This window comes from Ylistrum balloti, unplaced genomic scaffold (genome assembly GCF_031769215.1).
Source record: "Ylistrum balloti isolate Yb309-2 unplaced genomic scaffold, AGI_CSIRO_Ybal_v1 Utg370844, whole genome shotgun sequence".
Taxonomy (NCBI): Eukaryota; Metazoa; Mollusca; class Bivalvia; order Pectinida; family Pectinidae; genus Ylistrum; species Ylistrum balloti.
In genome coordinates this window covers 309,035-328,419 of record NW_026782486.1, presented here as the reverse complement: position 1 = coordinate 328,419, position 19,385 = coordinate 309,035, and the positions used below count along the sequence as shown (strand labels likewise).

Here is a 19,385-nt window from a genome sequence, read left to right as displayed (position 1 = left end):
ATGAGGCTGTATATATAAATCAGTCCACACAGTTTACAATGTGTGTCCCTGATGAGGCTGTATATATAAATCAGTCCACACAGTTTACAATGTGTGGCCCTGATGAGGCTGTATATATAAATCAGTCCACACAGTTTACAATGTGTGGCCCTGATGAGGCTGTATATATAAATCAGTCCACACAGTTTACAATGTGTGGCCCTGATGAGGCTGTATATATAAATCAGTCCTTGGAGTTTACAATGTGTGTCCCTGATGAGGCTGTATATATAAATCAGTCCACACAGTTTACAATGTGTGGCCCTGATGAGGCTGTATATATAAATCAGTCCTTGGAGTTTACAATGTGTGGCCCTGATGAGGCTGTATATATAAATCAGTCCTTGGAGTTTACAATGTGTGGCCCTGATGAGGCTGTATATATAAATCAGTCCACACAGTTTACAATGTGTGGCCCTGATGAGGCTGTATATATAAATCAGTCCACACAGTTTACAATGTGTGGCCCTGATGAGGCTGTATATATAAATCAGTCCTTGGAGTTTACAATGTGTGGCCCTGATGAGGCTGTATATATAAATCAGTCCACACAGTTTACAATGTGTGGCCCTGATGAGGCTGTATATATAAATCAGTCCTTGGAGTTTACAATGTGTGGCCCTGATGAGGCTGTATATATAAATCAGTCCACACAGTTTACAATGTGTGGCCCTGATGAGGCTGTATATATAAATCAGTCCTTGGAGTTTACAATGTGTGGCCCTGATGAGGCTGTATATATAAGTCCATTTACAGTGTGGCCTTATAAATGTTTACAATGTGTGGCCCTGATGAGGCTGTATATATAAATCAGTCCACACATGTGTGTCCCTGATGAGGCTGTATATATAAATCAGTCCTTGGAGTTTACAATGTGTGGCCCTGATGAGGCTGTATATATAAATCAGTCCACACAGTTTACAATGTGTGGCCCTGATGAGGCTGTATATATAAATCAGTCCACACAGTTTACAATGTGTGTCCCTGATGAGGCTGTATATATAAATCAGTCCTTGGAGTTTACAATGTGTGGCCCTGATGAGGCTGTATATATAAATCACTAAATACTGAATTACCGTGTGTGGCTGAATTAACTGTTTCACACTTTCAGCTACCAAGGTTGGTAACTTTTAATGTTTTTTGTAATGAAGATTTTACTTCCGGGAGAATAGTTTTCCAGAGATAGTAGTACACAGTTTCTACAAAGGTGTAGGTTTGGGTCAAAATTAGTGATCTTTCAACAATTTCATTTTCTACTGCAACTGCAATTGTTATGTTTATAAATAAATATACAAGTAAAGGTATATTTTTCACAACCAATCTGTTATATCTCAAACATGACCTATACCCAGTACTATCAAGTAAAAGGCTAATTAACTGTTTCATGCTACCTGAACTTTTAATGATGAAGATTGTGCTGAATTATTGAACTGATCACTACTTATTATCTACTGATATATATACTAAAGTATCTTAATTGACAATTGACAGTACCTCTGTCATTGAGTGCCATAAGAACTTCAGCTCCAAGGAAAGTCCTGTACAGATATCCAGGGATAGGTTTGCCAGCCCAGTCCAGACTCTCATCAAAAGCTTGTCTGTTTGGTGCATGGGGGTCAGACTCGGCCAGGACGTAGCGATATCCATCCTTGTTAAAGGGGTGCTCTAATGGGTAGCCATGAGGGGCAAGCTTGGCCATGGTGTTTACATCACTGCACAGGAAACAAAGACAAGTTTAGAGGATGTCTTATAGATGTCAAGACAACTAAAACATTAATAACTCAGTGATCAGACAAACTATTGGTAAAGTTAATAAAAAGCCAACAGATAATCCACCACCATTAGCTCTTCCAAATACAGTTAAATCCAATCACTGTTCAGGAAAAGACAACTTCATGTCATATTTCATATTGGTAGGCCTTACTTATATATCATTTTAGTTCTTAACCGACCTCCTTTTCAGTCTGGATCCGACAGGCTGTATGCTGTCTGGTGCTTTCCTTTTTGTTCCTCGTCCTTTACCTAGAAAATAATGACATTACAGACCTGTAAGTGCTGAATAAATTTGTTAACAAAACTTTGCAAATGAAAAAAATTGAAATTGTACAATTTAACCACCAATAAGAAGTGTGTGATGTGAAACTCACTGTCTACAAGTGACCCTGTCTTCTGTCCAGTCTGTAAAACACTGCTTTGTTTCAATAATTCATAACCAGGACCAACTTTGTTCAAATCCTACAGAAATATAAAAGAAATATTCAAAATCCTCTCATACAGTAATAGCTACAGTATTATCAATACTGTGTGTTACCTGTAAATAAATGGCTTGATAATATACACAACTGTATTATTAGATATCTAGAAAATAAATAAACTCTATCTCACACTTATTCATAAGTCATTTCTTTTATATCAACCACCAATCAATCGCACATTGTGCACACAGATGTACGATAGAAAATGCTCCTGTCCTGAAGATGTCATGCACACATCATGTAACATTGTGTAAACCCACAACTGTATCTATCTGATAAAATTCTTACAGATTAAAACTTTACTTACCGCCATGACCAGGCCATACAGAGGGTCGCCTATTGTTTCTTCAGAGGACGAAAAGAGTTCTGTCTCTTTTGTCTGTAAATATCAACAGTCTGGTATACATCACAGAAACAAAATAATATTTTTTGAAACTTAGTCACTTATATTTGAGCTGAACTTTTATCAAAATGTAGAAATACATGTAAATGATTCCATTCGTCTATTTTTGTCATGAAATTTAAGCAGTAAAGCCATTCTCCATAACAACATAAGACGTTTAATTACCAACACTGGGTGTCTAATTACAAACACTGGGTGTCTAATTACAAACACAGGTTGTATAATTACCAACACAGGGTGTATAGTTACCAGAGTTTTAGTGACTGTTGTGTGCCATGTTGTCTTAATTCTCCTTGGCATTGTTGTCAAATTTTCCCACTGCTTTTCAATGTATGGTATAATTTCCTGAGATAGAAGCATATTGACATTTGTGATGAGTCACTCATTAAAAATACATATATTTTTATCAATTATAAACCATTAAATTGCCATTGAAGTCTCTGATCAATATCACAGCATGCTATAATCATTCTTAGACGTGTAAGCACTACACAATTTATCATTACCTTCTGTTTGTTCATTTAGCAAACCCAAAAACATTCCAAATGTTTTTAGAAACAGCATATTTAAGAATTTTGTCACAAAAGGGACAGAGCATGCAGTCAGATGAAGTGTACTTATACAATACACAAGTCTGATTAGGAGCCCCAAATCATCACATGTAGTCTGATGAAGTGTACATATACAATATACAAGTCTAATTAGGAGCCCCAAATCATCACATGTAGTCTGATGAAGTGTACATATACAAGTCTAATTAGGAGCCCCAAATCATCACATGTAGACTGATGAAGTGTACATATACAATATACAAGTCTAATTAGGAGCCCCAAATCATCACATGTAGTCTGATGAAGTGTACATATACAATACACAAGTCTAATTAGGAGCCCAAAATCATCACATGTAGTCTGATGAAGTGTACATATACAATATACATGTCTAATTAGGAGCCCCAAATCATCACATGTAGACTGATGAAGTGTACATATACAAGTCTAATTAGGAGCCCCAAATCATCACATGTAGTCTGATGAAGTGTACATATACAATACACAAGTCTAATTAGGAGCCCCAAATCATCACATGTAGACTGATGAAGTGTACATATACAATACACAAGTCTAATTAGGAGCCCCAAATCATCACATGTAGTCTGATGAAGTGTACATATACAATACACAAGTCTAATTAGGAGCCCCAAATCATCACATGTAGTCTGATGAAGTGTACATATACAATACACAAGTCTAATTAGGAGCCCCAAATCATCACATGTAGTCTGATGAAGTGTACATATACAATACACAAGTCTAATTAGGAGCCCCAAATCATCACATGTAGAAAGTGTACATATACAAGTCTAATTAGGAGCCCCAAATCATCACATGTAGTCTGATGAAGTGTACATATACAATACACAAGTCTAATTAGGAGCCCCAAATCATCACATGTAGACTGATGAAGTGTACATATACAAGTCTAATTAGGAGCTCATCACATAGGATGAAGTGTACATATACAAGTCTAATTAGGAGCAAATCATCACATGTAGACTGATGAAGTGTACATATACAATACATGTAGTAGACTGATAAGTGTACATATACAATACACAAGGAGCCCCAAATCATCACATGTAGTCTGATGAAGTGTACATATACAATACACAAGTCTAATTAGGAGCCCCAAATCATCACATGTAGACTGATGAAGTGTACATATACAATACACAAGTCTAATTAGGAGCCCCAAATCATCACATGTAGACTGATGAAGTGTACATATACAAGTCTAATTAGGAGCCCCAAATCATCACATGTCTGATGAAGTGTACATATACAAGTCTAATTAGGAGCCCCAAATCATCACATGTAGACTGATGAAGTGTACATATACAAGTCTAATTAGGAGCCCCAAATCATCACATGTAGTCTGATGAAGTGTACATATACAAGTCTAATTAGGAGCCCCAAATCATCACATGTAGACTGATGAAGTGTACATATACAATACACAAGTCTAATTAGGAGCCCCAAATCATCACATGTAGACTGATGAAGTGTACATATACAAGTCTAATTAGGAGCCCCAAATCATCACATGTAGACTGATGAAGTGTACATATACAATACACAAGTCTAATTAGGAGCCCCAAATCATCACATGTAGACTGATGAAGTGTACATATACAATACACAAGTCTAATTAGGAGCCCCAAATCATCACATGTAGACTGATGAAGTGTACATATACAATACACATGTCTAATTAGGAGCCCCAAATCATCACATGTAGACTGATGAAGTGTACATACACAATACACAAGTCTAATTAGGAGCCCCAAATCATCACATGTAGACTGATGAAGTGTACATATACAATATACATGTCTAATTAGGAGCCCCAAATCATCACATGTAGTCTGATGAAGTGTACATATACATGTAGTCTGATGAAGTGTACATATACAATATACAAGTCTAATTAGGGCCCCAAATCATCACATGTAGACTGATGAAGTGTACATATACAATATACAAGTCTAATTAGGAGCCCCAAATCATCACATGTAGACTGATGAAGTGTACATATACAATACACAAGTCTAATTAGGAGCCCCAAATCATCACATGTAGACTGATGAAGTGTACATATACAAGTCTAATTAGGAGCCCCAAATCATCACATGTAGACTGATGAAGTGTACATATACAATACACAAGTCTGATTAGGAGCCCCAAATCATCACATGTAGACTGATGAAGTGTACATATACAAGTCTAAAGTAATTACTGATGAAGTGTATACATTGTATACACAAGTCTAATTAGGAGCCCCAAATCATCACATGTAGACTGATGAAGTGTACATATACAATACACAAGTCTGATTAGGAGCCCCAAATCATCACATGTAGACTGATGAAGTGTACATATACAATACACAAGTCTGATTAGGAGCCCCAAATCATCACATGTAGACTGATGAAGTGTACATATACAAGTCTAATTAGGAGCAAATCATCACATGTCTATGATTACATATACAATACACAAGGAGCCCCAAATCATCACATGTAGACTGATGAAGTGTACATATACAATACACAAGTCTGATTAGGAGCCCCAAATCATCACATGTAGACTGATGAAGTGTACATATACAAGTCTAATTAGGAGCCCCAAATCATCACATGTAGACTGATGAAGTGTACATATACAATACACAAGTCTGATTAGGAGCCCCAAATCATCACATGTAGACTGATGAAGTGTACATATACATAATGATTAGGACAAATCTACATTAGACTGAATGAAGTGTACATATACAATATCTAATTAGGAGCCCCAAATCATCACATGTAGACTGATGAAGTGTACATATACAATACACAAGTCTAATTAGGAGCCCCAAATCATCACATGTAGACTGATGAAGTGTACATATACAATACACAAGTCTAATTAGGAGCCCCAAATCATCACATGTAGACTGATGAAGTGTACATATACAATACACAAGTCTAATTAGGAGCCCCAAATCATCACATGTAGACTGATGAAGTGTACATATACAATACACAAGTCTAATTAGGAGCCCCAAATCATCACATGTAGACTGATGAAGTGTACATATACAATACACACTAATTAGTCTAATTAGGAGCCCCAAATCATATACACATGTCATCACATGTAGACTGATGAAGTGTACATATACAATACACAAGTCTAATTAGGAGCCCCAAATCATCACATGTAGACTGATGAAGTGTACATATACAATACACAAGTCTAATTAGGAGCCCCAAATCATCACATGTAGTCTGATGAAGTGTACATATACAATACACAAGTCTAATTAGGAGCCCCAAATCATCACATGTAGACTGATGAAGTGTACATATACAAGTCTAATTAGGAGCCCCAAATCATCACATGTAGACTGATGAAGTGTACATATACAATACACAAGTCTGATTAGGAGCCCCAAATCATCACATGTAGACTGATGAAGTGTACATATACAATATCCAAGTCTAATTAGGAGCCCCAAATCATCATGTAGACATGAAGTGTACATATACAAGTAGGAGCCCCAAATCATCACATGATGAAGTGTACATATACAATAAATCATCACATGTAGACTGAAAGTGTACATATACAATACACAAGTCTATTAGGAGCCCCAAATCATCTAATTAGGAGCCCCAAATCATCACATGTAGACTGATGAAGTGTACATATACAATACACAAATCTAATTAGGAGCCCCAAATCATCACATGTAGACTGATGAAGTGTACATATACAATACACAAGTCTAATTAGGAGCCCCAAATCATCACATGTAGTCTGATGAAGTGTACATATACAAGTCTAATTAGGAGCCCCAAATCATCACATGTAGTCTGATGAAGTGTACATATACAAGTCTAATTAGGAGCCCCAAATCATCACATGTAGACTGATGAAGTGTACATATACAAGTCTAATTAGGAGCCCCAAATCATCACATGTAGACTGATGAAGTGTACATATACAATACACAAGTCTAATTAGGAGCCCCAAATCATCACATGTAGACTGATGAAGTGTACATATACAAGTCTAATTAGGAGCCCCAAATCATCACATGTAGTCTGATGAAGTGTACATATACAATACACAAGTCTAATTAGGAGCCCCAAATCATCACATGTAGTCTGATGAAGTGTACATATACAAGTCTAATTAGGAGCCCCAAATCATCACATGTAGACTGATGAAGTGTACATATACAATACACAAGTCTAATTAGGAGCCCCAAATCATCACATGTAGATGAAGTGTACATATACAAGTCTAATTAGATGATCACATGTAGTGAAGTGTACATATACATATACAAGTCTAATTAGGAGCCCCAAATCATCACATGTAGACTGATGAAGTGTACATATACAATACACAAGTCTAATTAGGAGCCCCAAATCATCACATGTAGACTGATGAAGTGTACATATACAATACACAAGTCTGATTAGGAGCCCCAAATCATCACATGTAGACTGATGAAGTGTACATATACAATACACAAGTCTAATTAGGAGCCCCAAATCATCACATGTAGACTGATGAAGTGTACATATACAAGTCTAATTAGGAGCCCCAAATCATCACATGTAGACTGATGAAGTGTACATATACAATACACAAGTCTAATTAGGAGCCCCAAATCATCACATGTAGACTGATGAAGTGTACATATACAAGTCTAATTAGGAGCCCCAAATCATCACATGTAGACTGATGAAGTGTACATATACAATATACAAGTCTAATTAGGAGCCCCAAATCATCACATGTAGACTGATGAAGTGTACATATACAATATACAAGTCTAATTAGGAGCCCCAAATCATCACATGTAGTCTGATGAAGTGTATATACATATACAAGTCTAATTAGGAGCCCCAAATCATCACATGTAGACTGATGAAGTGTACATATACAATACACAAGTCTAATTAGGAGCCCCAAATCATCACATGTAGACTGATGAAGTGTACATATACAATACACAAGTCTAATTAGGAGCCCCAAATCATCACATGTAGACTGATGAAGTGTACATATACAAGTCTAATTAGGAGCCCCAAATCATCACATGTAGACTGATGAAGTGTACATATACAAGTCTAATTAGGAGTCTCAAATCATCACATGTAGACTGATGAAGTGTACATATACAAGTCTAATTAGGAGCCCCAAATCATCACATGTAGACTGATGAAGTGTACATATACAATACACAAGTCTAATTAGGAGCCCCAAATCATCACATGTAGACTGATGAAGTGTACATATACAATACACAAGTCTAATTAGGAGCCCCAAATCATCACATGTAGACTGATGAAGTGTACATATACAAGTCTAATTAGGAGCCCCAAATCATCACATGTAGACTGATGAAGTGTACATATACAATATCCAAGTCTAATTAGGAGCCCCAAATCATCACATGTAGACTGATGAAGTGTACATATACAATACACAAGTCTAATTAGGAGCCCCAAATCATCACATGTAGACTGATGAAGTGTACATATACAATACACAAGTCTAATTAGGAGCCCCAAATCATCACATGTAGACTGATGAAGTGTACATATACAAGTCTAATTAGGAGCCCCAAATCATCACACTTCATTCATTTCTTACTACCTATATCATTTTATACAAAGTAGATAAATTGTGTCATTAAATGATGTTTTTCCTAAATAAATCAATTTTGACAGGAAATACTTTTAATATATGAAGAACGACAATGAGAAAAAGTCAAAATTTAAAAGAGACATTACATTAGTTCTTCACTCTATCTTGTACAACAGTGTATTAATTATTTGTCTCTAAAAATCTCATTTTCACCTGAAAATCTCTCTCTTTCCAAATATCTCTATTTCCAATATCTTCCCTGATATTTTACTGTACTTGTTTAAATATTTTTTTCAAAATCTCAAAAAATATTCATTTTAGATATACACCCAGCTTCCATGATTTTCAGACTTACTGGACCGTAAAATCTGGCAGTTTTGTTAATTTGGACTTGAACTTTTTGAGCAGCAGATCTAAACACAAAACTTTAAAGTGAAATGCTGACAACACCACTAGTACAAGTGAAGCAACTTTAGTCTCATATCTGTGAGTTTCCATCACAGATAAGACGAGGAAAATAAATCATGTGATATAAAACTGACACCATGATGATATTTTATAGCTCTACATCTTACTGTACCAGTTTTTTCTCCAAATTTAAACAGTTATAGATAGGTTAAATGTTTGTATATACCCTCTCTTTTGAGAACAACATTTTTTCCTCTCCTCGGCTCCTGGCCTGGTTTGTTAAATTAGCAATTGTGGTGTAACAAATCTGTGTAAAACCTAGAAAAACAAAAGCAAAGTAATTACTATCAAAGGAAGCAACTCCCGACTATCTTTCAGCATATCTTTTTTCTTTTTATTTTGAAATCAGTAACACTTGTATAATTGCTTTTAATCAAAATCCAAGCACTCCATAGAGCAATTTATTCTTTATTGTTCCTCAACCTTTCTCAAACAATTGATAATCTATTCATCATAAAGTGAAAAGGATTAAAGTTCACTAAAGCATTCATGAAAATAAATAATGTTTAGTGGATGTTTCTATAAATACCAAGCAGTGTTTATGGTTCAAATCTCAATAATTATTGAAGGTTTCATGATAACATAATTTATTGATATGCTGAACAACCCTTGTTTCCACAAACAGAACACAACATTAATTCACTTACTTGCTTGTTTTCTGTTGAAATATTCCAAACTGTTGGGACTGCATTGCTTGCAGGAAAACTGGTAATTTGTCATAAAAGGGATACAGGTTCTGAAACAAAACTCAGGATGTAATGGATTTTGTTTATAAATCAGATGGTAATTCATGCTGCAGTAAAGGTCTTTTAATTTGATGTAATTCAATCTTCTGAGAAAGACTTTACCACCTCTTCAATATATACTAGACCCCAGCTTGGGATACTGTCTCTCCAGAACATACTAGACCCCAGCTTGGGATACTGTCTCTCCAGAACATACTAGACCCCAGCTTGGATTACCACCTCTCCAATACATACTAGACTGCAGCTTGAATTTGTTAGTCAACATTTGGAGTTTTAGAATATAATAATGAATTCAGAATTTGAACAGCCTTTACAACCATAACAATATACAGAAATAGCTATCACTTTCTTTAAAACAGCTGCAGTATCCACACCATCATATGTTTGGTTTTATTTCATTGTTTCTGTTTTGCTTTAAAAACAATCAATATAAACATATAGATCATCCTCAACAAGCTAAATTATAAAAGAAGATTGTCACATCATGTTTTATTAATTTTCAGTTTAAACGTTAAATGGCAAGTGTTGTCGATGAAGCAGGTATGATTGCCCCTGTGGAACATGTAATCCTGTTCAGCTTGTACTTTTTTCAGGAGTCTCTATGTAAACCTTTCTTTTGTTTACCATTTTGTCCTAGTTTTATCAATTTTGTGCTTGAATTATGACTCTGTTTAGACATTAGTATTTTCTTTGTTTTGTTAGTTGTGAAAAACAGATCTCTGGATCAATATAGCCTTTCATTGAGTGATGTAGATTCATGTACAGTCTGATCCAGTTGTCTTCCATCCAGCCAAAGTTTAGGGAAGCATTTCTATCAATTTTAGCTGTTCTTGACTCCAGCGTATAAAGTAACTTAAATATGCACAAATTTGTAACTGTCAGAACTGAAATAAAAAAGTACTACGAAACTAATCTTAGATGACAATGATTATATCACGGCACTACTTCTAGTGAGTTTAATAATCAAAACATGACTTCCCATTAGGAATTCAGATTTATTTTTCTCTGACTGCTTTTGTATAACAAGGGCCGTCAGGAACCGGTTATGCTCCCCGCATGGGGCAAAATTTAAGAATGAAAAATAACAAAGTGCGATAAGAGTTATAATTCTTGTGCAAAACCCTTCATCTTGTTGAGATCTATCTACCTATGAACTTTCATATCGAGCCTTAAAAATGTGAGACTACAAGGCATTTTTTTTTCTTTTTTTTTCTTAAAACAGACATAACAGCAAAGATTACCATTAATCTCACATTTTCTCAATTTTGACAAGCAAATGTGTTCTGCTACAGACCTGTACTCATGATAGCACTGTAAATTAAATTTCAACCATTATTAATGAATTAAATTTGTATACCCAATATAGCAGCCAATACACTCAGAATGGAACCATTTATAGCAAAATCCACACTGTAACTCCACTGTACCAAGATTTCTTCCCTTTCCGCTGAAATGGAAGAACAAATCCTAATGAATTCATACTTCGCTTGATTATACAATGCATACTAGCATCATCCGATGGTGTGCTAAAAATATCAACATGTTGTATGCTACAAATAATTACAATTTTGTTCTGCCAGTCCTGGTAGGTGAATGATTTTCACCTTCAGTCCTTCATATTTAAAACACATGGGAAATCTGAACATCAAACTCCCTTGTCATTCAGTTAATAAATATGCTTGTACTGCTGAATGGTTGATGGGATTCATCATTTTATCAATTTAGATGATATCTGCATAATTCTCTTGTGTATGTAAGAATGTTCACACAAGTATATATATGGAACTGATTACACATATCATCAAATGTAAGCACCAAACATGTCCAGGGAGGTAAGTACATATAGGATTGACTATCACAGAAACAAAGTCCTTCTGTGAGGAATTTCCATTAATTTTGTTTTATTTCAACAGTTTTATGAACTCAAGCTAATGTAGAACGATATCTAGTGTTTAGTATAAAAAATTTCAATTTAGGGTATCGGTATTGTGAAAAATCAGTACTATATTATGAGGTATCAAATTAGACAGTGTCGGTCAAAGTAACACTACAACGTCACATGTACCATGTGACAGGTCATGTCATTGAATTTCTCACCCATTCTTTTCCTTCTTACCTTTCTTCAATCAAAACAAATATCAAAATCATTTATATATTTACAAAATTGCTACATCACCAAAGATAGCTAGTAGTTACTGTGTGGTGAATGTTGTACTAACATGAGTCAAGGACACTAATGGGTCAGTGACACAAAGTGCAGACCAGAAATTATGACTTTCAAAAATGTGAAATTATGTGAATGTGAAATTGCTAACACTCCATTGAGAAAAACATTTAATCAAGTCTTTGATATTTACCATTTAACTTTGCAAAAATTTAAATGGTTATAACAAAAATAAACTTAAAAAAAGATGTTTTACCAATAGCACAGTGATGAGGTGTCTGGTGGATTTTCTCCAGAATTTAATTTTGTTCCAGCTCCAGGATTCTGTGCGACAACTGAAAAAGATATATCAGTAAATTAGCTACAAATGGCATCATATTAGTTTCCTGGATGTAAAAGAAGCAGAAACATGTAAGAGTGTGATGCAGCAAAACTACCAATTAATATATGTATAAATCAGGGACATGTATGTAAAGGGTTTAGAGACTTTGTCATAATATTCTAGTATATGTTCTTCTATCTATAGCTGAAATCAGTTAGCTCCCCTTATTCTTGAGTAATGTTGTTATGTAATGTACTCAAGTAATGTTGTAATAGAATATACTCAAGTAATTTGTTATAGAATATATTCATGTAATGTTGTTATAGAATATACTCAAGTTATGGTGTTAGAGAATGTACTCGAGTGATGTTGTTATAGAATAAACTCAAGTAATGTTGTTATAGAATATACTCAAGTAATTTTGTAATAGAATATACTCAAGTAATGTTGTTATAGAATATATTCATGTAATGATGTTACAGAATATACTCGAATTATGGTGTTAATTTTAGTGATGTTGTTATAGAATATACTCAAGTAATTTTACATATTAGTAAAGTGAAAATACTTTATGGACTTCATTCAAAAGAAGGAACTTCACCATTACAATTATATGGGCATGCAATTATCTAATAGTTTACCTTGATCTACTGTTGACCTATCTTGAGAATCTGCGGTGCCTGTAATTGTTTGAACAGGAGTATCACCAATGGAGGTATCCATATTAATTTCCATCCTAAAATATTAAAAAGATAAACATTTTCATTCTGATTCAGTTTTTCATTACATCTAGACCTAAATCGCATCTTCAAAAAACATGTTTGCGTGTGTATTTCTACATGCAAACCTAAAAGTTCAAGGAAATTGGTATCATTCGTCAAGGGGAGTAACCCCCCTTCACTGAAAATTAAGTCTTCGTCGCATCTGCAGAGCATCATAACATGTATATTTGTCTATATTATTATCTCTAGTTTCATTGATCAAAGCTATTAAGGTGGCGAAAAAAGTACATATTTGACTTCGATAAGCTGACAATGCATCTTTGTTCTGCAAAAATAGCCTTCACTTCAGCTGCTGCAACCTGTAAGCAGTTACTCCAGTTACGTCACCGCAAACGAATTACTTAAAGTATGCTCAAAGTTACGCTACACGTGAAAACAACAAGGTGAAACATGTAGAAGGACCAAATTATTCGTTAATGACCTTTGATGAGATAAATTATCATTTTTTTCCGGCTCTGGGATTTTGTCTCCCGCGTTGTCCTCCATATTGTCAATAAATGATGCTCTCGCGAGATTTAAGTTAAGATTTCACCGGAAGTAGAAAATCAAATGTTTTTTCGGAGTTTTCTTTCAATCTAATTTGATGCATAGCAGCGGATATAATAAGAGGAACATAGTTAATTCACGAATGGATGGCATGATGTTGATATATGAGCAGTTCAGGTGTTGGTGGTGTTTACCTATAGTCACGTGATTTACTTATGAGACGAGATTTCCACCATATTTTGGTAGCAGGTGCTCGATGACACCTTCTGATTCATCGATAATGACACTGTCACCTTCATCAACGTACTGAATCACAGATCTATAGAAACAAGATTATTGGTTGCGTTTATTTTAGATGTACCCGTTGTGCATAAGTAATGGTCAAGACATAATTCAGGAAACTCGGATCGACCCTGACCGCATGAAATTATATCAGGGAAAACCGCCTACTTCATATCATATACATTCGACACAACTGCCATTCCAAAAGTGAGAGCAAAACTAACACTGACACGATGAAGAAATTATTCTCGAAGATTGACACAGGTCAACAGAATCCACATATTGGAAAAGTGTTAAATGTTGGAAGATTTAGCTGCACAGTCGAAGATGTCATCGCTGAAGGTAATCTATTAGAATACCAAAACAAAACATTGGTCATTTTTATCCAAGTACATATTTTTGTTTTTCCTCTGTATTAAAACGATGGTACTAATGAATTTTCATATTAATTTTGTTATTCCATCCTTGTTTCTTTTTTCATTCGGTTTTCAAACTGTTGTATATTTGTAAACATTTTGATGTGCAAGTTGAACTAATCCTATCACAGATTCGTTTTAGAAATGGATTCACATAGATTGAAATGCGTTCTTGGACTTACGTGCTCACTAATCAACAAGTTATTTTTTGTCAGTTTATTTGAATTAATTAGGTTGGGAATATCCTTGAATTTGAGGGGATGTACTGGACATCTGATATTTGAATTTTTTGTCAAATATTCAAGTTTTTTTTGTTACAAATATAGTTTACAAGATACATGTTTTAGTCAATTTATTGTAAGTATTGCTATTTTGTGTGATCATTTTAAGAAGCATTTTACGACTTGTGTTTTAAGAAATACATGTATATTTTGTGGATAAAAATCCTTTTTAATAAAGGTATGATGTGGACTTCGCACATCCTACCAAATCAGAGGATGTAGATGTTTCTTTATTTCCCAATCTGTTTATCAGGTCGGGCACAACCCAGTTACTCAACATATGGGTGTAGTAGGATTTGTCGTTACTTTTAAATTTCTTGCCTAATTATTTGAAATTGTTTACCTTTGGTTTGCACCTATTGACCTTTGGTATTCTGTTGGTCAATTTTGTGCAAATGAGAATTCAGTCTTGTCAGTTAACTCTTTGCAGTCAGTTTATGTGACAGTCAGTTGTGACATACTTTGCATGCTTGTACAAGTGTAACTGTGTTCAGAATACACTTACCACCATTTTTCTACCATTTGCTAGATAGTTATGGTCGTACTGAAAGTCTACTGAAGTAGTCCTGTATACTCAACATGGGACTTAGTCAGTCATTGGCCAATTTTGTGGAAATTGTGTTTTAGTGGGTATAAAATTCTGTGTACAAGTAAGTTCGGTGTTGTTACAGTTTGATTTGTGAGCTGTTGGCTACATACTCGCTCTATTTCTCTCCTCTCTGTCACTATAACCATGTGGTTGTATTAGTTTTCCCCAATACGGTAGATTTAGCTTGGGATGGGAGGGGACGTGGTGGTCTACAACATATTTTGTAGCTATGGTGAGTTTGTAGGCGATGTGTACATTTTATTGTAAGATAACAATGGTATGTTACATTCTAAATTTTGTTATCTATAAATGTTTAATTGTTAGTCCTTTGTTGTGTCAAAGTTTCTACACATAAGTATAGGTAGAAAACATTTACTCAACTTGAACATTGGACAGTACACATATATGGAGTAGGTGCACACTTAAGGTAAGCCTTTTTCATTACATGGGTAATAGTCCAACATCTGTTTGACAGTTACTGCTTTGAGCAATATATCAGTTTCTCCAAATACAGGATTATTTGAAATAAAAACTAAAGAAGTTCTTATGAACATTTGCAACAGAAAGGTCAATTATAATCCATATATTTCAACAATTTTTTTTATTATTTAAAATGGATGAGATTACAGGCATAGCATCATATCAAGTGTTATTATTGATAACATAAGTATGAATGTAATTGATAAATAGTAATACATTCATGTACACTTACATTTCCTATACACTCAACAGAGTCACAGTAACCATCAGTAAAAGTAAACTCCACATTACAGTATTGAACTAAAGCAAATACTCTGAGCATTTTTTATATATCAGTTATGCTCTGACCAACTTTAAACTGTATTTGCTTGCATGTAATACAAGTCCTAATTTTCTGTTCCATTCATGTGACCTCTATAATTTTTTGCAGTTGCTCAAATTTCCTACATAGGTTTTACTTTGCCCCTAGTTGTCCTCTTTTGATTTTAGGACTAATTGGAAAAACAAAATGGCAGATGGCCATCTTGAATTTTAACGATGAAAGTTTATCATTATCTCTTGTGGAGTAATGGATGTTCTCCAGTTTCCTATGTAGATTACACTTGATCCATTTGATTTTGGAACTGACAAGATATATAAGATGGCCATTCAGCGACCATCTTTTTATTTTAGCTGTGAAAGTTTGTTTTTGCTGTTTTTGCTAGATGGATCTAACTGATCAGGAAAGCAAAATGGTCAACTGGTGACCATCTTTTATTTCACAGTAGGTTAAGGTCATTATTACTCTTTCTTGAGAGGAACTTTCATATTTTTATAATTAATATTTTTCACTTATACTTTACTGCTTGTGTATGAATAAGTGGTACTTGTAGCCCTTAATGTGCTATTTCACTGTCACATGATTGTAATAGGTCTGAAGTCCATCTTTTCTTTGTTTGTGAACAAACATTGTACAATACATAAATGGTGTATAGTATTGCAATGCTACATATAGCTTGAGGCATAAGTTTTTTATCGTTGATGACTTGTAAAATCAGATGATTTTTGTTTAATTAAAACACCAATTAGTATCTAGATGGGTATAAAAAGTATGTATGTATGATTGAAGTTATTCATACACGTTAGTTATAATCCTATCATTAAACCTGACTGTCTAATCATATGTAATTGCATCAGAAGTTCCATGCAATTGTTACTATTGAATATGATCAACTGTCTACAACTAATGTATGACAGACATTTCTATACTTGTAGTTTAGATATATCAGCACACTATAGAGAGCTAATTAGAGGAAGCTTAATTCTTGTAAGATCATACCTATGATAGATTTTATGCTCCTTCCCATGACTTACACAGTGTTTCTATAGGGACAAAGCTAATTTAAGTTTTATTTTATATATTAACCTAACAACCGACTGGTTACCTTTACTCTATATAGTGAACACTTAATGGGGGATGGGCAAGGTTGGAGTTGTACGTTCATATCTAAATATACCTCTTTTGTGAGATATGTATTGTCATGTTTTCCGAGCTATAAACCATTCCAGTGTATAAGCAGTAGAGCCAATTTTGAATGATTTGTTTTGTCTTGACCTACATATTACACCATGCAGGGATAAAAGCTGCACCCTTTCTTATAATGTGGTAACTGTCATATTAACCAAAGTTTGGTGATATAAAAAACAATGGGAGGTAATTTATAAAGATTGTCAGTGAAACATTTAATTCAAGTTTGCAAATTAATGATACAGAGATAATCCTTTATTTTATTGATGAGTTTCAAAAATGTAAAGTAGCAATTATCAGACTTGTTTGGCTTCTGAGCCTTCAAATATTGTCTATGCACAGATACATACTGTTTACTTAACAGTATCTCCATCGGTGTCTGTACTGTTAAATATTAGTTAAGGCCCTTACATGCCAACAAAATTCTTATAGTCCTATATTATTTCTTTTAAGTTACACGAAGCTATTCTTATTGTAAACAAGCATGACAGTCATTATAGAATTTAACCTGATGATCTGTTGATCCCAGAATGCAACTGGCAATTGTAAACTTCAGCTATTACTTCCAAATCAACCACAAAAGTTCAGAAGATATTATTGTGATTCATGTTAAAAGGTATGATCAATTTAATCTGTGAGAATGCTATTTTTATTTCAATCTTAAAATCATCCTTTATTAGGTTGTATAAGGCCGTTCTAGACTATCTGTTTTAAGGCAAGAAATATATTTTTATATATATTTTTACTGGCCCGAATGTACTGGATCAAGATTGATTAACTCGTTTGTTTGGATTCATATGTTCATTCGTTTATCTTAGATATTTGGTTCTACAAATCTAATGCATTGATTGTTTTGTGTGTATGTGTTTATTTCACAAAATCATGTAGAAGTTTCTACGGGCTATTCACTGTCACTGTCTGGTTGATTCAGGCCTTCGTCATCAACTGGTATATCTGGTAGTGGCGGGGTAGGAACTTTGTCTAGCTCATCTAAAGTAGAAAATAATCCACGTTGTGGTCCAGTTGACTTTGCTGTGGGTGTTTTGTGGCCTTTGAACTTGGCAGATACATGTCGCTTTGTTTTTCATTGGTGCTAACCAGTATTCCAGAGCTGGGTTTGGATCAAAGTCAGACAAACTTCTAGACATTGAGACTTGGAGAAGATGCTGGAAAGCATCCTGTTTCATGTTGGTATTTAGGTTTGTTTTGAGTCTGTCCATGAGGCTAAACAAACATTCACACGTGGCTGTAGATGGTGACAATGTGATCATTAGATTGACTAGTATGAGGATATTGGATAGGTCCTGGGGGGGGTGGGGGCTAAAGTCAGAATGTTGCTGTATAACCTCAAGAGATTTACTGACCTTTTGGCGATTTAGTCTTTATTTCAAGTCTGCCCACTGCACAGGTGCTTGCGTTTTTCTCCTCATCTGACAAAATTGCTTCAAGCTATGTCATCTCCTCAGTGCCATAACTGTGGCGTTCATTCCACAGTGGCCAAATAGTGTGGTCAAATATATGGAAGAAGCTAAGTGGAGGGATTTGCAGGTCTCCAAACCACTTGTCCGTGTAAGCAATTATTTCATCAAGAAGTTTGTTGAAACAGGTTTCCACAGCATCATCTGTAGAAGTGCCCTTGACTAATTGAATTTTCTGAGTCTCGTCTTTTCCTGAAGAAAGTACCCCAGATGCTGTGTCATAATTCTGTTTGAACTCAGAATAGTTTCATCCGCCTCCAATTGATGACTTAAGGGCCTGCAATTTCCACATGGCTTTTTTTTTAAATGACTGACTCAAATGCGACAGGTCACAAGTGAAATCCAGCGTAAAGTATAGAAACTTCACAAAATTATCTGTTTTGAGAGTTTTTAAGATGCCCTTTCCACACTACCATCCTGTTTTGATGATGCTCTTACAGTGTTCTCTAAATTACAGTCCTTTTGTGATTATTCTATG

At 34.7% G+C, this 19,385-nt stretch overlaps 2 protein-coding genes across 2 annotated transcripts in view; one reads left to right on the top strand and one right to left on the bottom strand.

Moving 5' to 3' along the window:
• Positions 1-1,533: 1,533 nt before the first annotated feature.
• On the bottom strand, positions 1,534-13,863 carry LOC132559042 (set1/Ash2 histone methyltransferase complex subunit ASH2-like; the record flags this gene model as incomplete). Its single annotated transcript, XM_060223649.1, has 11 exons — positions 13,810-13,863; positions 13,248-13,342; positions 12,541-12,619; positions 11,478-11,567; positions 10,022-10,110; positions 9,541-9,632; positions 2,947-3,042; positions 2,602-2,673; positions 2,187-2,274; positions 1,992-2,061; positions 1,534-1,751 (listed from the first exon to the last, which is right to left on the bottom strand). Coding segments are annotated over exons 2-11 (988 nt in total), but the record flags the coding sequence as incomplete, so codon positions are not given.
• Positions 13,864-14,389: 526 nt separating this feature from the next.
• Positions 14,390-19,385, top strand: part of LOC132559047 (AP2-associated protein kinase 1-like) — a 59,343-nt gene continuing 54,347 nt past the window's right edge. Inside the window, exon 1 of the mRNA XM_060223653.1 lies at positions 14,390-14,498. Within this exon, the coding sequence (XP_060079636.1) occupies positions 14,390-14,498 (109 nt within the window). The remainder of the gene's footprint in view (positions 14,499-19,385) is intronic.